General features: G+C 33.7%; 2 protein-coding genes and 1 non-coding gene across 4 annotated transcripts; all 3 read right to left on the reverse strand.

Annotated features, from left to right (window-relative positions):
• Nucleotides 1-2052: 2052 nt before the first annotated feature.
• Nucleotides 2053-9776, reverse strand: LOC123697506 (inhibin beta chain). Of its 2 annotated transcripts, XM_045644045.1 has the most exons (4): nt 9702-9776; nt 3479-4104; nt 2827-3194; nt 2053-2668 (listed from the first exon to the last, which is right to left on the reverse strand). In XM_045644045.1, the coding sequence occupies exons 2-4, from the start codon at nt 3591-3593 to the stop codon at nt 2522-2524; spliced, it is 630 nt and encodes a 209-aa protein (XP_045500001.1). In that variant the 5' UTR covers nt 3594-4104; nt 9702-9776; the 3' UTR covers nt 2053-2521. The 2 variants fall into 2 exon arrangements, with proteins under 2 accessions (XP_045500001.1, XP_045500002.1); XM_045644046.1 differs by lacking the exon at nt 9702-9776 and having other exon boundaries at nt 3479-4180.
• A 3529-nt stretch (nt 9777-13305) lies between these two features.
• Nucleotides 13306-13498, reverse strand: LOC123697626. The gene has a single exon (XR_006752256.1). It is a non-coding gene; the product is annotated as a U2 spliceosomal RNA (small nuclear RNA).
• An 884-nt stretch (nt 13499-14382) lies between these two features.
• On the reverse strand, nt 14383-22390 carry LOC123697507. Its single transcript, XM_045644047.1, is given in 5 exon segments — nt 14383-15295; nt 15621-15794; nt 15938-16033; nt 16315-16513; nt 22371-22390. Coding segments are annotated over 4 exon segments (642 nt in total). The 5' UTR covers nt 16513; nt 22371-22390; the 3' UTR covers nt 14383-15121.
• Nucleotides 22391-23149: the final 759 nt, after the last annotated feature.

Consider the following 23149-nt stretch of genomic DNA (forward strand, 5'->3'; position numbering starts at 1 on the left):
TTTTTAATAAACTCATTGATATGAATTTTAGTGGTTTTAATAAATATTGGGAGGAGTGGAAAAACAATATTTAAGGTTTAGATGATTTTTCGGTTCCTTATACTTACTAATGTTATCCCAGTTATCTGGATCTTTTCTTATGTTTATTTTATAGAAGACAAACGTCGTTATAATAGTACCTATGTGCAAAAAGCTTTAGTAAAAGCATAGTTAAAGGTACTTTTTAATTTTTATAAACATTTTAGCTCAACGCAATTCGATTTTGTACTGATAATTGTTATACCTCCATGTTCATGAGATATCATCCAACTAACAATATTTCAACCCGCCTAAATAAGTTTTCACTTTTAAAAATATTGCTTTTGTTATGTCTAGACACTGGGAACTAACAAAACAAAAATTCATCGAAGCAAACAATACCAGCATAGCCTATAAAAATAAAACCTACATCGTTTCTGAATAATGATGTGAGGCTCATTGAAATGAGACCTATTTCTAGGCAATACGCATAATTTATCAAAACAGTTAAAACGAGCTTTATCTACATTTCGGCGAAAGTTCAATAATTTCCGCCCTAATATTATAACCTAGATTTGGATGTAAATCTAAGAATTATGAATTTTTAGCTGGAATAATACTTGCTTTACATTTTACGCAAAAGTTTTTCATCTATACAATAAATTTGAAAGAAAAGAGAACAGCTGTAGATAAAAATAGGGTAAAGATTTTGGTAGGTAGGTACTACATATTTATAATGTAAGAAATCATAAAATCATTTTGTTATTTCTTCCGTAGAACCACAGAATACTTAATAGTAGCTAACGCTAGTAGAACTTTCAATTTTTATTAAATACTAGCTTCCGCCCGCGACTCAGTCCGCGCGGAAAAATTAAGAAAAATTACGATTCTTTTTTTCTACGTATTTTTCCGGGATAAAAAGTATCCTATTTTATGCCCAGGATAATAAGGTATAATTATACCAAGTTTCATCGAAATCGAACCGTTAGTTTTCACGTGATGCCTGAACATACAGACAGACAGACAGACAGACAAAAATTTTTTTAATCACATATTTGGGCTTGGTATCGATCCAGTAACACCCCCTGCTATTTATTTTTTCAATATTTTCAATGTACAGAATTGACCCTTCTACAGATTTATTATATGTATAGATATAATTGGCGACGTATCGGTATAGATAATGTGTAGGTATAAGGAACCTAAAGGTATAATATTATTTCAACTATTTACACATCACCATGAACAAACTGTACCTAGTGTAAATGTTATTTGAAAGTATACACAATTAGGTATTATTAAACTTTTTTACAGACATAATAATATGTTTAACTTTATTTTGGTCACACAGTCACCACCGCCCATAAACACTTGTGGCTGGTAATAGACGGAACAATTCCTCAGAGCAATCCCCATAGAAGATTCTATACAGTATACAAAACACGCAACGTCTTCGCACTGAAAGCCTACGGTTCGAGCTGCTCTAGGAAGGAGTTGATAAAAATAACTTTGTGCACTCGAACATACCTCAACATAGTACATTTTTTGGCAATAAACATCCCCTAAAGAGTTGAAATAGGCGGTGAAATGTTTTTGTACAAACGTAGAAAATTACGAAGAGTGAATATTATAATCTAGCCTTAGAACCTCCTACGCATGTTTTACGAATTCAGGATCTTCGAATAGTTTTATATTTTTGTTCGTTCTGAATTAAGTTGTTTTTAGTATTTACTAAGATGAAAAAAATAATGTACATCGTAAATTGTTTGGGTCTACTTTAATATTTTCGTATAGCCTCAACGGATTACTTTTTGTAGATTCGTCTTAAAAATGGAATTTGTATAGGATCTAGGTGTATTGTTTCTATGGTTCATAAGTTTATATTATTCCCAATTGCTAACATTATATTGTATGGTCAAGGTTATAAGTAATTGAATATCTAGAATTCATAATCATTAAATGTATTAAGATTTTTCAATTCTAATTTCTAGTGAAAAATAATAAATAAAGGCAGGTAAAAGTTAAACACACATATAATTATGAAAAAGTTGATTTATTATTATAATTATAATAATTATTATAATACAGTTTACAATAATTACAAGCGATCACCAAACGTGGTGAAAGAAAACGGCATATTAAATTATTTAGGCTGACCACGCACGAGTCGCGTCGGCGCCGCAGGTTGTGCGTCGCAACTGCGTTTCATCGCAAACGCAATCGTCAGGCAATTTGGCATGTTGCCTAGAACTTTAGCTCTAACAACGGAGCCTCAAAACTACGCATGAGATGTAGCACAGGGCGAATAATGTCTTTAGCACATCGAGCGCAGACGCGAGCCGTCCGCGGCTCACCATTCGATTTAGGATATAGTCTTTGAACGCGAGGAACAAAATGTTACACAATTCGAGAATATTATTTATAATCGATCGGATTAAATCGGATTCGAGCGGCGAAAGCGGCGGGGGAGCGGGGCGGGCGGCGGAGGCTATGTACAGAGCCGCTACGGGCAGTCGCACTCCTCGACCACCATCTCGGGCAGGTCGCGTTTGATGATGTTCGAGTCAGCGCCGAAGTAGATGAGCGAGAGCGCGGAGAAGCGCACGGGGGCGCAGCACGCGGCGCGCTCCAGCCGAGCTGCTTCTACCACCTGCCAATATAAACCACTATGAGTTAACCGTATCAAGTCCATTGCTCATGCTCAATGATCAAACAAAACAAGCAAATAGTTAAAATATAATATTTAAATTATTATGTTATCAATCGATGGCTTGGCAATACTAGAATAGTAAAGAATAGCTACATTACCTGCGAGTGATAGTTGAGGAAGGGCTCACACGCGCCGCGGCAATAATTGGCGTAATATCCCTCGGGTGCGACGATCCAGTCGTCCCAGCCGAGCGCGCGGAAGCTCACATAGTACGTCTGCCGACAGCACCGGCCGTGGTCGGCGGCGTCGCAGTCGAGCGCGCGGCGGCGGCGCGGGGCGCGGGGCGACAGCCGCAGCCGCAGCAGCGGGCGCGCCGCCGCCGCGCCGCCCAGCCGCAGCCGCACGCGGCCCGCGCAGCCGCTGCAGTCCAGCAGCAGCCGCAGCGGGCTGTGTGCACCGCCCGCCGCCCAGCGCCGAGCCGCTGCCGTCACGTCCAGTCGTTGCCAGCCGCGACCACCGTTGGTGCCTATCATGTTATTCATTATACCTAACTTCAAGTATGACGAATAAAGAATATAGAAACTACCAATATTATATATTGAGATTTGAGGTCTTAAAAGAAATGTTACGCAGTTATATCATTTTCTTGAAAATGTAAATATAATAAAATGGGAACTAAAGAAAAGATCTACCCGAATTCATGTCCTATATTAGGAAAAAGCTCAGTGATAGTTTCAATTTTCAGGACAGGAAATCATGCTAATAATGGTAATACAGTTTACTGCTATGATTCATAGCCTATGAACGTACCGCCGACTTCTGTAGCGCCGGCCATTTCACCAACGCTACTATTTCCATGTACTGTGAACGCCCATAGCGTGTAGCGCAGCCGGCGCGCGCGCGGCGCCGTCTCGGCACGCACCATTAGCTCCGCTTCGGCTACGGACAGTCCTTGTTCGGACTCTGCTTCAGAGCCCAGTCTAAATTCTATGAGACGCTGTCCATTTAGCGTTTCACCTATTAAACAAGAGAAGACAATCAAAACTCCTGTAAAGCACCGATTTGTCTACAACCTAACCTTTATCCTATAAACTTATTTACTTCTATTCCTATACGAGATGACCCATTAATAAAGGTGCTGGGATGTCGTTAAAGGAGGGACTGTGCCGGGTGCACACGTTTGTCGCCCGTGGCTGCAGGCTACGCGCGCTCTCTCGTCGTGTACGCTACGCGTAACGCACACGCCGACCCAAGTTTGCGTTACCGCGTGCACACCGACTTTATTTAAAAATATTGAGACTGAATATTATTTTTTAATTATCTTTAAAACATACGACACCACAACATCCTTTCCTGACAATTATAAGGTAATAAATAATGAATATTTGATACAATAAATCCATCGTTGATGTCGATTGTTGAGCCCCATCCATTACCTGTAACAAGAAAACATAATTGGTTTTAAAAAGATAGGTAGTAAAACTAGCAGAAAAGTTTGGATGTAGAGCACAAAAGTACATTATTACCCTTCTAAACAATCGATTAGTGAAAAATGTAGTGATATCATATTATCATGTATCGTTACGGCTTGTTCTTCATTTACCTACCTAATAAAAATTAGAAACCTATCGGATACAATTCATTCAAATGATTCAGAAGTTTATACCTAAAATTGGGTGTCCCTATGTAAATGTAATACTCCTATATTAAATACACCAATTCATTAAATGAAAACACAGATGCTAATCAAAAGTTATCTAGATTTATAGCAAGCTTGCATCAAAGTGATAAAATTTTACTAGATACTGATAGTAATTAGTAATCAAATGAAAAGCGTTGTAACGAATTATATGTATGTACCTATATTTAATTATTTAACTACATAGAAAAATATGTATTAATTAGAAATATTTTGAATACAATTGAAAAAGATTTTGAAAACTGATATTGCATATAAATCCTACTAAATACTAAATACGTAGTTACGTTAAATTTTCACAAACTTTTTCTTGTGAAAAGTGATTAAATATTTTTAGAAGAAAAGTTTACTTACTTTCTATAATCTATACCAGTGTTAATTTTTAATAAAATATTTACGGATCAATCGTGTGTAATTATTTTAAGTGATTTACCCACATACTCGCCTAACCTCTATAATTATCTTGAACAAAAATAGATGTACGTAATGTAGAGTTTTTACTATATTTGCAATTGTGTTTGTTTATGCGTGTGTGTGTGAGTCTGGGTAATAACTTGTTATGTGTATGTTCTCAATATTCTGTATAGTTATTACTTATTAGTAACCGATTAGGACAGAGATTCTATCATTTCCAAAATCCCCTATTTTCCTTCTCCGTACTTAGGTGAGCAAAAGATGTATTTCAATGATGATCAAGTTTTGTGTATTATGGTTGGCTTCACTAATATTTATCTATCACCTATATATGATGATACATTGAGCAAAAGCACTGCCTACCTACTGCCTATCTTATGTCTAGTATAGTACTCATTATTTTCTGTAAATAAATGTTTATCTTTAATATTGAAATTAGGATACAAGCATTTAAACAAACTTAGTACCCACTTCAAATATAGTAATTGTCAACTTACTCACAGCAATACTACAAGTGAGATCCAGGGTTTTAACTGCCAGTTCTTTTAATCAATAAAACTGACTTTACAAGACGTCAAGCCACGGCTACGGGGTGACCAAAAGAAAGTGTTTGAAGGTAGGGGTGTTTTAAAATTAGCATCGTCAGGGTGAATTATTCACTGCAACGATCGACCGTGGCACATGCAGTGTTATGCAATGAGACGACAATCGATTGCCTACTTGGTGTAAGAGGAATATAAATATTGACCTTTGGATCTTTGGTGGTGATACGAAAGTATGTCTGACAGAAGGTTCTAGAAGGAACGTTGGCAATGTCTTGCTTATAGTATAGTTAATCCAAAGCATCGAAGTATCATACGATAGTATTAACTATCAGAATCGTTTCCACATTGACCTGGGAATCTCTTCTCCCCCTATAAAATTCCCCCACGTACTACACAAAGCGTAATACAAAATGTCCCCAATGCAGGCTTGAAGTCCTGCTATCATTCCGATCAACTCCAATGTGGGTCACTTATAATATGTGAGACCCGCAAAATTTACCGCATACCCTGATAGCATTGTTGCCAGAAAGATACCTACGCATTTTTATATTGCCTTTACAAAACACGAAAATCAGGACTTCATGGTACCCTATGTCATTTCCTCTTTTCCTATTGAAAATTGCCCTTTGTTCTGAATTGAAATACAATCAAACGAACAATAATGTATTTTCTCATAATATAGTAGGTAACAATTGTGTGATATTTATGGATACATGGTAATTTCTCTAACCTTATGACATTCAAGAGTTCACGAGTTCAAAAACTTTAAGAAAACGAAGCCACATAAGACAAGTTAAATATAATTTAACTTGGGCGCATACGTAAGTTTTCCGATCCCATTTAATGTTTCGTTTATTAATATTTCCTGTTTGAGGTTATTTTTAGTAATCCTTTTATGGGATAACTTTTAGAGTTACTTACTGAATCTTTTTATCCCACTGCTTCAGACGAAGGATACCTAATGTTTCTTGTATAATTAAGTAGGTTTATAAAATTTATACATTAATAACTCAGCCCCCGGAATCACAGACACAATAGAAAATCTATTGTGTCGTGGTCCGATCGGGCCACTAGGTTCTAGATATTTATATATTTTCTTTTTTATATCTTTAAATAAAATAATTTTCACACTTCATAGCGAACTAGCAGTAACTAAACGCTGATTATTATTTTAAGATATCTCTTTTACTTATTTCTTTTTAATTATTTACATATCTTAGTCGCAATGACTTAGTGTATTTAATTTACAAATGAAGGGAAGCTTAATAAATGACATTGGGACGCTATGTCCTTCTTACAATCTCTGCATATCGTAGCAACTTTACACCGGGCGTTTAGTGCTCATTATTTAAAAATAAGAAAAAAAAACTTTTGGGTAAGTACATTCATTCTTTAATGTGAATATAGCATATAAATACGAGTTAATCCAAAGCATCGAAGTATCATAAGATAGTAACTGACAGAATCGTAAGTAATCGTAAGTGTATTTAATAATTTAGAACAATAATATATTTCTGGACTTCTCATTCTATTAATTATAAACGAACCATAAATTTAGCAAGAATATCACGCAATATTGACGTAAAATATTCACCAGTAATTATAATTTATGAAGGCAAAAGTAATGCATGTTAAAATCAAAGGTAAGTTTTCGGCGACATCAAGTGGTAAGTCCGCTGAATAGTTAGTTATAGAGAAGTGGATTAGTTGAAATATTTGAAATGGTATATGGTCACGCGATCACCTTTAAATATTTTTACACTCGCCTTAATTCCTTTTGGCTTAACCTGCGATTTATAAATAGCTGTTTATTCATTTATTGTTTCTTAAAATGGTATGCGAAAGCAATGACCTATTATCATAGTGCGAAAGTGAGTGTATGTTCTAGTAAAGGATATATTGAAAACAGGGTCTTTTATATTATGTATAGGTACGTAATGCTATCAGCTATGGGAACTCCGAGAATTTTGATCTTTGAAAAACCTTTTGAAAATTTTCGGGCGTTGCGCGTTGTAAAATAAGAACTTTTAAAATATTCAATATTAGATACGTAGTATATTATTATTAGTCTGTGATATTAGATTGACGAATATAGAATATTTTAAAAAGTTGTTCGAGTAATACATAATTGGGTAAAAATTATACTGGTATTATAAAAGGTAAACAGGGTTTCTCAGATTCCTTTTATTGTATCTACAATAATGAAAAAAAAAATTCACGCGGGTATAGGTAATTGCTCTGTTTTACAACCCCTTTGCCTTAAAACTTATGGAAGTATGAAAATAACTCTATTACAAAACAATGAGCATTATTTTTAACCGACTTCATTTAATCGTGCATTAGTAAATATTTAGGTAACAAATTATGAAAGATTTTAAATCGTTCCAATAATTCTAATATTTTCATTTAGAAATGTATCGTTTGATAAGTTTGTTCGCCTGAAAAGCTAACGGATTTAGATGAATTTTCAAACAATAGATACAAGTTCCTCCAAGGAAGAGCTAAGATAATTTTAGTACAGTATATAAAAATAGAAGATGAAATTTTGTTTGGGAAAGATTTGTTGCGCAAAAACTTGTGTAAAAAGGAAAAGAATTCAAAAAATTAATTCCTAATGCAAAAAAATATTGTGTTGAAATAATATCTAGTAATATAAATTGAAATCGTTAAATTATTTAATTGAATTAATAAAAATTGTAAACAATACTGTAGTCATTTATTAGAGTCAAACACTTAGATTTCTTGGAAACCATACTGATAAGGTTATTAAAAATGTAAAGTGTATGCAAATAGGTCGGGTCATTTTATAGGTCGAAGAACCTATACCTACTATCACCTTTAAATAACCCTATATAAAAATAAGTTAGTGAATAGTTCCAATATAATATTAGGCATATAAGTACTTTTTGGCTAGTAGTTTTTCTTATAATTATACATTATAACAGTTGCTGTTATTTTTATGTGATTTTTGTTTTTGTAGAGCCCATCTCATAATCTATACTAATATTATAAAGCTGAAGAGTTTGTTTGTTTGAACGCGCTAATATCGGGAACTACTGGTCCGATTTGAAAAATTCTTTCGGTGTTAGATAGCCCATTCATCGAGGAAGGTTGCAGGCTATATAATATGTAGCCTACAACCTTCCTCGATGAATGGGTTGGTGGTGGTTGTTGGTCTTAGCGTGATTATATTATAATCACGCTAAGACCAACAAGAGCGGAGCAATGCGGGTGAAACTGCGGGGAACAGATAGTCTCCAATAATTACGCGACTCGTTGTTTTATTAGTTTATTTTCTGTTTATTGCTGTAATTTATTTTTAAAAAGCAAATAAACCACACATACTCATAATCCCACACAATCATAATATGACATAAATTTAACCAGTGTAGTATAAATAGAGAGCAATATAAATAAACTATTATTATATTACATCGGTATTACGTTGTATTACAAGCACTCCATCACTGGCCTATTAAGGTAATGATATTAAACAGATTACATATGGTAATTAAATAAGGTTCGATAGATAAGAAGAATAATCATGTATTTATAAAATGTTTCATTATTATTAGGTTTAGGCTTTGAACATCATATTGTTTTTACGACAATAGATGCTTTGTTATTTTCCTATACGATTATTATTAATTAACTATCAGCACGGACAATGTTCTTTATGAATTGTGTGTTATAGGAAATTCACATTAATTTGTGTAGTTTTATCTATTTCGCAAATATAAATCAGACGTAGGTATGAAATCTATACATAAGTATAGAAAAAATTTCAATATCGGATATATTACGTACCTACTTAAAATATGTGTTAGTTATTCACAAGTGTAACTAGACTAGCTGAAGCCCGTTGCTTCGTTCGCACGGCATCCTATTTCTATGCCTAATTTAGGCATCTCAAATCTCAATCCTTTCCACAGTCTTATAGTATCGAATACATTCGTTGCAAATTTCCGCAATTACAATTTTTTTAAATATTAAATAGTTATACCTAATTGCTATATATTTAGCACTAGCTGCTCCGCACGGTTTCACCCCCGTAGGTATATTTTTTCAACCGCGTTGCTGAAAAATCCTAGTAGAAATCTATTAAAATCGTACGGAGCTTTATTTGTTTTAATCATAATAAATTATTTAAAGATTCAAAATAAACAGTTAAATATAATCCTATTTTGTACTAGAACATGGATGGACAGTTGTAAAATATAACAATCGAACCTGATTATTTTTAACCAACTTCAATACTAATTATTCGAATTAAAACCTTAACAAAATAAAAAACTAAACATTAAATCACTGTGTATTGCCAAATAAAATGTTTAAACCAGCCAAGTAATTAAAACCATTATTTCTATGTACTTACGTTCACGTCGGAAAATTGTCGTCGCGTAAAAAGTTTTTCATACTGCCGTTAACAACCATCCCCTCTGAAATTCAGGGGCTGACTGAATGGGGTTTGGGAAAGCCACCGTTTATATAGGGGTGGTTTCGATGAATCAGATGTTGGGAAAACATTGCATTCTTTTGGAACGCGTACAGGCTATAAAATTTATTGTATGACTTGTATTATACAATATATTATGTACAAGTTTACGCGTTAGCATTTTTTAATTTACAAATGGGAGGGTTGTTATCTTAAACGTTCTATTATATACAAATGTACCTATTGTTATGAAATTATAAACTTAGGTAATAATCAAAGGTCAAAAGTTGAATTTATATTCGGATGATTATATAAGTAGGTACAGGTACATACCTATTTAATATCACATATACTAACCTAACCCAGGTTTCTACTTTCTATATAATATAAAAAAAAAAAATTTTTCTTTCTTAATATATTTTAATGTTTTTATTAGAAAGGTCTCATTATTAAAAAATATTCGATCGAATCAATCATTTATAAATGTGATTATGTGATTTAATTACAACAATTTAAATACATTACGTAAATCACTACATAGTATAAAACAATGTCGCTTTCTCTGTCCCTATATGTCCCTATGTAGGTATGCTTAAATCTTTAAAACTACGCAACGGATTTTGATGCGGTTTTTTTTAATAGATAGAGTGATTCAAGAGGAAGGTTTTGGTATTAAGTATAATTTAAGTAAAGTAGTCAACTAAAAAGACGTGTGGCACTCGGGGACTGCTGCGGTAAAGCTTTTGCATGCTATGCCTTCAAGCCACATCTCCGCCCGTCGGAGCGGGGAGCGTGAGGTTTTTTCGTTACGGAATTTCTCGATTCAGTCCCCGCGCTCAAGGCCCGCGATAGAAGCTATGCAATAGCTTAAAAAATATTTATTCAAATATCAAGCTTACAATCTCGTTGAACTTATTACAATTAGGCTGTTAACACAGTAAATATGTAGTATACTATACTATATTATGTTTTAGACAAAGCGGGCGAAGCCGCGGGCGCGGAGAGCTAGTAAATAATAAAGAAAACAAGTGATAACTGCGTTAAAAACAACCGACTTCAAACTTGCACTTGCAAAATTTACAAATACCTACAGACAAAAATGCTCATAAAATAAAAACTACTGGGTCAATCCGAATAAAATTTTTATGGGACCAATTCGACACCATCCCGCATGGAACAAAACAAAAATCACGTAAATCGGTTCAGAAACCTCGGAGTAATCGGTGAACATACATAAAAAAAAAAAACATACCGGCCGAATTGATAACCTCCTCCTTTTTTTTGAAGTCGGTTAACAAATTATCAATAAGCGATTCCACACAGAGCGAGCAGCTTCGCGAACCATTTTGTTGGTCAGTGTGAACGTGCCTCGGCCGGAGAAAATGGCAGCTCACGCGCTTTCCTCGGCCAAGCTGTTTCGAACAGCTTGCTTCGCGAAGCTCACTCTGTGTGGAGTGTGGACCCGGTTAATCAAATTAATTAGATAGATATCAATTAGCTTTATTTCATTAACAATTGCAGTTAACTTCGCATCGCTTGCAAATTGTGGAAGGGAAAAGTTCATTAAACTAGACCTGATGATGTTTATTTACAAAATATTATGAAAGAGAGAAATATTATAAAGATAAAGAGATAGATAGAGAGAATACAATATTTTGTAGCTTTCTGGTTGAAAGCATTGTCAAAATCGGTACCTGCAGTAGTTTCCTTTCTAAATTGATATAAACAAAAAACGTTGTTAATTGTTATTCATATATTAACATTTTTTATAGATAAACCTGACAAAATAAGAAAAACATCAACAATCTCAGTAATCATCTTCCGAACAAAAATAAATTCTATTTATATAACAAATCCACTATATCTTTGCCTGTATTTTTTAATATCATGCAAAGAACATTCTAGGTCCATTTATGATAAAAGCGTTTCCGAATCGAGTCGTAGTTCTCAAAAGTATTGGTGGAGCGTGTATTTCAATCAATTCTTGGCAGACAACCAGTCACCAATGTTTGCACGACTGTATGGCGCCAACATTTAACAGATAAAATATTATTTTCTTACTTCGTAGACGCGGTTTCTTGTCGGGGGTGTTACAGAGATCAATATTATCTATACGGATAACTTTTAAAAGAAATACTTTAATTGGTAGGTGTAAAATGACCACAGAATATAATAATAATATGTAGTAGGTAAAGAAATGGAAGACTACAGAGAGCTGGACAAAAATATGATGTTATTTTTTTTAATTTGATATCTTCTACTATAGTTAATTGTATAATTTTTACGTAACAGAAAGTTTATCTTTATTAATAAACGCGGAGATATTATATTTGCTTTTCTGTTGTGAATATAACTGAACGGATTTTGATGATATTGGCAATGAAGTAAGTAATGTAACAGAATAAATAGCACATAAATCATTATAAACGACATATTATTACAATTGTTTTTTGACACTGACGATTTTAGTTAGATAAGAGCAAGGTTATGAGTAATTTTCTTAGTCTATACCTTAGGTCTATACCTTAGGTCTATATATTATATATTTGAATTCCATACGTGGCGGATTTTTCGTTCGTACTTTTAACAATCTTTGATCTGATAAAAAATATTGTTATTCAGCACATAAAAACAATTACAAATTACATCTTTATCTTTCCAGAGAACTACAATATGGGTTCCTTCAAGAGGCTAATAAATAGGCATTTTCTAGGTAGACATAATTTACCACCATGACCGCGTCACCGCTTTCCATCAGGTCGGACTGTGGTCAAAATAATGTCTACCAATCTACCAATCCTAATTTAAAAAAAACACACACATTGTTATAACTTATAGTCAATGTAAATAATTGTTAAGTCAAGGCAATTAATATAGTACCTATATTATATTTAAAGAATTAGAATAACAGTGAAATATTTACTATACATATTTGGAGATCTTACCTATGGACAGGGGACTGATGTATGGAAGAGATATTCGGAAAAAATTAATAAATGATAATTGTAATAATTATTATTGGATGAAATTGTAATAAGTACCTACGTGAAATATGGATAAAAGCTATACCTAGTAAATATCTCTATATAAAAAAATAAACTCGCATCTCGTGTCACAGCGTCTGTTATTATCTGATACGGCTAGACCGATTTTAATGGTTTTCGTGTACACTTACTTTTGTTACAAATACTTATTATTTACTAGTGGTCCGCTTCGGCTTCGCCCGCGGTACATATTTCGCAATAAAAAGTAGCCTATGTCCTTTCTCGGGTATCAAAATATCTCCATACCAAATTTCATGCAAATCGGTTCAGTAGTTTAGGCGTGATTGAGTGACAGACAGACAGAGTTACTTTCGCATTTATAATATTAGTATGGATTATTTTCATATTGTTTAGAATACGATATTCATAACAAGTCCGGAGTCCCTGAATTACAGATATCATAATTTATATTATATTATTTTGAGTTTTTACGGCCACAGATTTCTAATCAGTAAATAAATAAGTATAACCGATTACTCTTAATATTATGTTTCAAGTTAATTATGTGGGCCGATCCCGGCGGCACTGCAATGCCGGGCCGACCCGTGACGGGAGTGGAGCGAGCCCCGAACATCCCGTCGGTTTACAAAAATCAGTTTAATATACTGGTCCCGCTGTGCGGGAACTTTCAGATATTAAGCTGAAAAGAACAGATACTACACTTTGATCTTAGCCAAAAGGCCGAGAAGCGATACCCGAACTAGGTCTTTGGGGATATATCAATACAGTGAAAAAAAACTTCGAAAGCGAGTTCTACTTGCGCGCTTTACGCTTGTAGCGGCATCTGTTGAAAAAACAATACATATTTTGCATATTATACATTACTTTTACATGATAATAATATTATAGAACACTGCGATTACTCTGGAAGAAAAAATAATATTATGTAATATACGTAGTATATTATTATTAGTCTGTGACAGAGGTTATTAATAGGAGCTTATTTGTATTCCCTATTCACATTGCAAATTAAATACAGCGCCCTCTGGTGGGTTCACCGTGAACAGTGTGTTGCGTCGATGCGAGCTTTGGAAGCTCTATCTTCTTGATTTCCACCAACTTTCTTTTACCAACTTTAGATGGCGCTTTAATCAAATTGTTTAAGTAATTAGAGAGATAAAAATGTTCTTTCCTGCTAGTAATATCTAGTCAAACGTGACGGCACAGTACTGAGGACACAAGCAGGGTACTGACCCCAACATCTCCATCGTGTTGTAAAAAAAAAATATCTCACTAACCATATCCATGTTATTTAGCGGAGTATTTTACGAACTTGTCGAAGAATTTAAATAATTTCAAAAAATAAAATATAAATATTTAATTACAATATTATGAAACAAGTGATAACTGCGTTAAAAACAACCGACTTCAAACTGGCACTTGCAACATTTACAAATACAGACAAAAATGCTCATTAAATAAAAACTACTGGGCCTATCCGAATAAAAATTTTTATGGGACCAATTCGACACCATCCCGCATCGAACAAAAAAATAATCACGTCCACCTCCTTTTTTTTGAAGTCGGTTAATAAAAATTAAAAACCGTTCAATGAAATACAGACTCACTTCGTAATATTTATTATGTGTATACATTTTTAAACACCATTGAATTCACAAAGATATCTACTTCTACCACACAACAATAGAGAATGTGAAGTGTATATTATATAAGAATACATTTAACACACATAGAAATATAGTTCCATCAAATATAGGTAGATAGACAGACAATCTACGTTCTACAAGGTGTAAATAATCTACAAAAACTTTAATAAATAGACAAGTAATACACTTTCGAACAATACTATAAAAATACAATCTTAAAAATAAATAAGCGTTATAAAGTTTGTGCTAATTTGAAAAAAAAAATGTAAATTTTTGGACGTAATTTAGATAATCAATATAATTTACATAACTTGAGAACAGCAGAAGACAGCTCAGCTAAAGTTGAATCACAATTCTCGGAAAAGTGGGTTTAATTTATGATTACGGATTCTGGCTGACTAATGTATTAAATCAGTATTTTTTTCCTATGTTTGTTGCTCGTATAATAAAGCCTATTTAATGAAAATATATTGAAAATCACGCAAAATTTTTCATCATAAGCGTTTTTTTAATACATTCCAAGGTATTCTCAAGATCATTATACTACTAATATAGTATAACATATACATTATCTGTGATAATACATAGATACTCGTGGCAAGAACGTACATTAAATAACTTTAATTTGAAGAATTTTATTATTGATACCGGCTTCCCATAGATAATATAAAGCGCCAAATTAAATAGCTTTTTTGATGATAATTTATAATCATGGTAGTTCCAAGACCATAACGCATAAAGAATCATGCGGCGGTTGCACATTGAACACCGGTTTGCCGGCTTCATTGCAATACTCCGAATAGCGAACTTTGTGCAGTACTCGCAAACCCAAACTGCTGCAAATGCGTTGAGAAAACGCACCAGTAGCATCCACCTTGAACAGCTGGAAAAATAAATTTTTGAATAAAAAATAAACAAATTAAATTAAACTGCCGATTCACTGTCGCTCGGTTTCAAAATCCGATAAAAACCTTTTAAATTCCTTAATTACTCGCTATATTAAACAAAACAATGTTAAACCATTCATTATTCTTAAATTAACACTCATAAGATAATATCATGCAAAGTTACGAAAATTTTCAACACAACTTAAACAATGAACATTCATAATTAGAGATTGAGATAAAAGTAGTCAGTTTAAACACAAATTCAGTTTGCCTTGGTTATAAAAATGAATACAGCGAAAATTAATTCCATTAATTAAATACCTTGAAGTTATTCTCCCTAGCGATGTCAATGCTTCGCTTCATCAGTTCCCTGGCGAGTCCCCGTCCCCTGGCCTTATCGGATACAGAGATTATACGGCACTCCAGCAGACAGTCCACTTGGTACGTGTTGAAGAGGTCCAGATCGTGGCTCACCGTGTACAGGATTGTGAATATCTGAATAAAAAAATTAACAGTAAGATATTTAGAAAATCAGTAAGATTTGAACAAAATTTAGTCATGTAAGTAAGAGTTAACAAAAATCACAATAACGTAAAGCCTTGGTAAAGCCTATACTTAGTAACTATGACAATACATACCTTGTTAAACTTCTCGTCGGTCGATTTTTGTATTTTCCTGATCGATTTCTCGATGTCCCCGGGTCACAAGATCCCATTCAAGGCCACTCCCAAAACCTGAAAATAATTGGAAATAAATATTTCAAAAACATAAATGCAGTTTTACGGATGTAGGTAAATTGATCGATCATAATAATTGAAACTATAATAGTTTTTCGCTCGCGGTTTTTCCTGTGTGGTCATAGAAAATCATCAAGAAAATGTGTGTATTGATTGTACTGCGAAGTAGCCTACGTCACTTCCTATCTACTATCTCCAACACAAAAATCATACCATAGCATCGCTCCATTGCGACGTGAAAAAAAATAAAGAGTTAGTACATCAAACTAATCATATACCGTATCTCCATCAACAGCAGCCACCGATAGACCATCAGCCATGGTAGCCGAGCAGAGCCTTTCCAAGGCTCCATGCGGCTGACCCCGCTCGCAGAGCCCCACGGCTTTGTTCAGGGGCTCGTCAGCGAAGAAACTCTCCCGGAGGTGCTGTAGCACCCCCTCGTTCATCTCTGGCGTTATCCTTTTGTAGACAACCATTCTGGATAATATTTGGATGTATTTAAATAAAAGATTTCGTAGGATAATAAGGATCGTTTGTTTCATAAATTAATCGTTCTACCCAAGCCAAGTTCTACCTTAAATATCGCCATGTATTAATTAGCCTTATCTAATAATAATTAACTGTCTAGTATAATTCTATACAGTACATACAATAACTGTTAATGGCGAAATCCTCGAAGGCGAAGTTCTTGTCATTATTGAATATTCAAGACGATGCAAGAAGTTTCAAACTTTTCAGTAGTATGCTATATCAGTCGATTATTTTGATTTACTACGTTTTTGTAAATGTTAATAATATTTTGCCTTTAAGCACAGAGAATCTGCAAATACGTAGGTAGGTACCACATTAATATTTTGGTAAGCGGACAAAGCGGTAAAGGACAGTTACGATTTTTTTCACAAAACTTCTTAAAAACTATATCATATCTATAATTGCATGATGCAAATTGAATAAAACGACACATACCTACGACCTGAACATGTAACAAGGTCGAATGCTATTTCGGATTTCCCAGAACAGAAAAATCTAGTTATCTACAGCTAGAAGCTCGAACATCAAAGGTGGATCAATATTGTACAGTACCTACTGAAAAGTTCATTCAATTTCCGTCAGTGTTTGGAGCTCGGCGTAACTTTAATTAATTAATAGTTTTCCGCTCGTGGCTCTGTGACCGACACGGTGTCACGTTTTGTATTATGAAGTTTTTCACCCACTAATCTCCATGGGCGTAGCCATGGTGGGGCAGGGTGGGGCACTTGCCCCACTCTAGCTTTAACCTGGAAGGTAGGTAGATACCTAACCAAATCTAAAAATTGAAGTAAATACCTACTAACTCTTTTGACTGACTAACACCTAACAAGTGTCATACGCCCAGCGACCAAACGGCTGAAGATTTTTGGATCTATTTCGTGGTGTGGTAGGTGAACTATTGTTCAAAAATTACACCTAATAAGGTGTTTTGAATAAGAATAATTCGAATAACGAATAACACACGAAAAAGAAAATAGCTGAGGTTTCTATGTTACATGAACTGTAAGAAAAATGAGTATAGTACCCCAATTAGTTACCCCACTAACTTATCCAATTTCACTTTTGTTGTTTTACACGTTCTACAACTCACTGATACTTTTTACTTTACACTTATTCGCCATCGCAAATGCCTTCGCAAATGCCTTCGCGAATGCCTTCGCGAATGCCTTCGCGAATGCCTTCGCAAATGCCTTCGCGAATGCCTTCGCGAATGGCTTCGCAAATGCCTTCGCAAATGCCTTCGCGAATACCTTCGCGAATGCCTTTGAAATGCCGGCGGTACAGCCGCCGGCATTTGAAGACCTGGATATAACTTTGGGTACATACTTGGTACATACAGTTGCTAGTTACATATTATTTTTTATTGTTGCCCCACCTTGAGCCCATGGCTAGCTACGCCCACGCTAATCTCTCTCCTATTTTACAATATGCATTTTGCTCTACAGTACTTCATCTATGAGTATGAGTCCCTTATAATTTATCTAAGGATATTAGAATTTATATGTCTACCCCTATGTCTATTCTCCCATGGGTAAATGTCCTGCGTTTCTATTTAAAACGGGATAAAAACTAAAAAAAATAGTCTAATATAAAAAAATAACTACGTAAAATTACGCAGGAATAACGTAGATGTAAGTATATATAAGAAATGAATATAAACGACCTACTAAGTAAACATATTTTATTCATTTTAATAACCCATTATATCATAAAATTGTTCACATTTCGGCGACAACGTAAAGATTTTCACCTCGCAATAAATGAAAGACGAATTCCATCACAGGAATTTCAATTCAGCGAGACATAATCGTGAATGATAACGCCAGGGAGTTTATTAAAGTGTTAGGTGAAGGTCGGGACACGGGACAAGGATCCAATACGCGCTGGGATCAATAGAGAATAGAGTATTGACGTTTATTATCTTTGAAATCTGCGAACCGCGGGAAATCTTTAGAGGTTTTGACAGGTTTTAACGTTGGTTACCTATCGTTTGATTAAAAAATAGTAATTGGAAAAAATCAAGTCGGAAAAAAACACAGATTAATAAATTTCGACTAAGAATTCATAATCTATTGTTATTCACAAATCTTTAAAATTTCTATAAAATCACTGAATCCTATTAAATTAATATATATTAGATAACATTATATAAATTAGCTCAAACATCGCAAACGGTCTGTACCTAATGACGAGGAAAGGAGGAATTAATCAACCTTTCAGTGCTGGCCTTAGATGTAATTAATTGAATACCAGCCCCGGACGCCTCAAGGCCGCTGAGCGGGACAAAGAGTAATGGAGATAGCTTTGGTACTGTATTTGTAAGCTTTGATAAATTTAATGCAATTTGATATATAATGATTTTACAGTACTTTGAGGGGATATAATGTTGAAAACGAGAATAATATTTAAATGTTATGTCATTGAAAAATCAAGTGGGAATGGAATTGGGTACTTACCATGTACTTACCTATTTGTAATCAATTTTCTTTGTTAAAATAATTTTGTTCTAATCTGTTTCTTAAATCTTAAGTATGGAAATTAACAATAACTTTACTTGAATAATGATTTAAATAAAAAGCGTTTATAAAAATCCTGGTTCTGAATTTTTATTTTTACCAATTCATATGTCCGAATATTTGTATTGTGCAAAACAAATATGTTGTTTACTATTTGAATGGCCCTCGATTCTTTGTTCCCTTTTCAATCTCATCGTATCCTGAAATCTTTGCTTATTTCTGATTCGATACGTACGTACGGATTACAGAAACTATTGCTCCCGGTTTCATATAACTACAAAAACACTTTCCTTTTTAGTTTTTGGGGGCGGTTAAACTTTGAAAAAAAAAAAACAAATAAAAAAATTACCACGTAACACATGCGGGTTGGCGGATGTCAAGAGCCGTTGAAGATTTAAATTCTTGGAGTTGGATATGCTCGTATTCATGATATTATGATTGATATTTTTCTTCACAGATTGAACCGGTATAAGTGTAGATAATTCGTACATCAAATGAAATATAAATGTGAGAATCACAGATTGAACCGGTATGAGTGTAGATAATTCGTAAGTACTTACATCAAATGAAACATAAATGTGAGAATACTGAATTCTGAATAACTGCAAGACTTTTACTCGATAATAAAACTGTTGCAGGTTGCGGCCATTAATATAAATAATGCTTGTAAGTTGTAGCATAACTAAATTGTGTCAAACTCTATTATACATTGAGTTATAAATATTCACCTTCTATTTCTCATAATATAGATATCGACCAGTTTGACCCACTTGTGCATGTTCATCTAAAATTTAATATAACTTTGAAGCGTCGCACCGACTTTTCTATAATGTTGTCTCCAAATTCGGCGGAAGTTTGAGACCGAATGAAATTATTAAAGTTCCTGTAATACTATTTTAATAAAGAATTGGTAGACGATTATGTTCTACACTTGTATTCATTACTTGCTCTGTGCTTGTACTTATTTGGAAAATAAATTACCTTTAGCAAACAGAATACTTAATATAGGAAAGTACCTAACTATCTACTCTTAATTTACACCTAACTACCTATATATAATTTAAAAAACATTTTAGATTAAATAAAGTAAAGGGAAAAACACGAAATAAATGATTTAAACCTAAGTATATACCTAAGCTTAGTAAGATACGATTAAATATTGTTGTAACATGAATTAAACATTAAGTTAACTAAGTAGGTAACTAGATAACTACTAACGTAAGAACTAAGAAACAATAGATAACTTCTATCGTGTCATGAACACCATACTGAATTACCGTTTACCTTCATTCAAGAGGAGGCCATTAGTTTAAGCTGTTTTCAGAGGCTCAAGTTACGTGCTCCGAATCAAACGGAGGATTGTAATGAAAGAACTCATCAAGATCGTTTTGAATATTGTATGTCATTGAAAATCCATGATACCCTAATCCTGAAAGCTTTTACCTACTCGAAATTATTTCGCTTAACAGTAAAAGTTATGTAGTTTTTAATCAACATACTTACTTAACTAAAAACAATGGAGACATTCAATTTGTAAAGTATGTTTTTATTACCTAGTACCTACTACATATTTCAATTACCTACTTAGTTAGTAGATATTTTACAATCGATTAATCAATTGCAAAACCTAAAATAACAAAAAGGAATCTATTCAAATAGATTTAGGTACAAATTGAATCATAAATATTATACCACAGGTAATATTAGTACCTATTATATTATTATCTGTGATATTACTAAGCAGATACCTATTCAATATCTTCTATCACGTGCGATTACCGATAGCTCGTTAGGCATAATTAATATCAACACATTTTACATTGATACTATTTACTTACCTATGTATAAATAGGTCAGCTTTATCATCAAATTTGATGCTCCAATAACTCTAAAATGTATTGCTTTCATGAGCTATGTAACGAGAACGGAATAATTTGAGATGAGACCATTTGATACAGGAATCACCGCTGTATTTCATTGTCGGAATAAAGTATTGAGGAAATAAATAGGGGTGACTTTAGGGTTGTCAACGCTTTCATCAACAAAAGATATTTAGATACGCTTTCAAAGAAATATAGGTAAACTAGCTTACCGCCCGCGGCTTCGCCCGCTTTCTCTAAAACGATTTGAGATTTAAACTATCCTATCTCTCAAGTTGGATTGAACTGCACATGGTGTGCGAATTTTATTATAATCGGTTAAGTGGTTTAGGAGTCCATTGAGGACAAACATTGTGACACGAGATTTATATATATTAAGATAAACAACCTAATATATTATTCTATCCTATAATATATATCCTATAATAATGTGGTATACCTATCTAAGTATTTTTACCCCAGATTAAGGATCGTTTTAATTTAAAGCAATTATTATCTACATTTAAATGTTAATACCTATTGTAAATAGGTAAAAAAATGTTAGTTTCTTAGGCTTCTCATAAAAAGCTTTAATTAGACGAGAGACTACAGACACACATGGACTCAACATATTATGTTTAGGTACCTACAGACCCATCTGTATAGACAGCCTTAAAGAAATTTCCCTGAAAATTCTGAACATAAATTCTTCACATCAAACGCATCTCACATCGATTTCAAATAAAATACAAATACTGAGAAGATTGAATCTTCAGATAATAACGATCGAAAAATCAACCCCGAAATAGATTCTTATTAGGCTACCCTAGGAGGGATTTAGTGGAGCGTTTTCTTCGTTATTATTTATTCTTCAAGTTTTCGCGGTCTGCTTTAATTAACTATCATGAGAATAACAATCACTTGTTGACAAAAAAACCTAGGTATCTATATAAATGTGTATAGAAAACGCGGACAAAGTAATTACGTTGAAATTGTAACGCAATTTAAAACGTAACCATATTCTATTAGTTTAGTCTCACTTGAAGTTTAAAGTTTAAATACCTACCATAATTAAATGTAACGGTCACACATACTGATTAAATTATGTAGGTATACATTACGAATTATCCGATAAGATTGCTTGAAACTTTGAAAGAGCTTTAAGAGAAAAATAAGAAAGCTTTAAGAATTGAATCTCTAAAAACTTATAAGAAATAACGATTAAGACATATAGGAAGCTCTCAACAATAAAAAAAGTAAATAAACGGAATATAAAAACAATGTACATTGAACCAACGTCTTAGACCCAATAACAAAGGCCATACAGCAAACTATTGCTAACGTCGAAAAAAAATACACCTAAAGCAAAGATACAAATAAACATTGCTATCACTATAACTCCTTACTACAAGTAGTAAAAGGGCATACCTCGACCGTTCGCTTCGACGTCTGCCTGCGCACTGTAGATAAGCCCCGCCCTATATAGGGAAGCTTTCAGGCTTCAGCTGTGTCATAGATTATTTCGCAGAACCGCCGACTCAGCTAACGAGTGCAATTAGGCGTGAAGTTATCTTTGTTTTTGAATACATGCAGATAGTTAGTAAATCTGACTCGATGTTTTACTGAGTAGTTATTGGACGTAATGTAAAAAGTACTTCGTGTTACGTGTGTTCAATGAGAAATCTGCAATAGTACATAGAATGAATTTCTATTTTAATGCTTCATTTATTTAGCTAATGATGTTTCAGTAAACGGATAACTGTGAAAAACATCGTATTTTTTAGCGTTCGAAATTCACTTGCATTTCAAATCTAGACTACCCACATAAGAGTATAATAGATTACGGCATTAACATAATTAACGATAAAAATAAAAAAAAATTTGCATTTGTTTGTGGCCCGCGGTGTAGTCAAGGAATTCTTTCAAATTACCGCGAAAAAAGTAGCTAAGTCACTATTTAGCCTGCTTACTTTCTCCAGACACAAAAATCATAATATATCGCTTCGTTGCAAAGTGAAATAAAGACAAACTATCAAACACGCTTTCGCGTTTATATTGTAACGATTTTGTTTGTCTAAACTACTTTATCTTTGGAACAGCTGAACTTTAATCAGAAAATTTTAATCAGTTTTTCGCTGAATGATAGAAAAGCAACAAAAAGGTGTATGTCTGAAATATCGACAGGTTCGCTAGTATGAAAAATATAT

The sequence above is a fragment of the Colias croceus genome, chromosome 14 (assembly GCF_905220415.1).
Source record: "Colias croceus chromosome 14, ilColCroc2.1".
Lineage (NCBI taxonomy): Eukaryota > Metazoa > Arthropoda > Insecta > Lepidoptera > Pieridae > Colias > Colias croceus.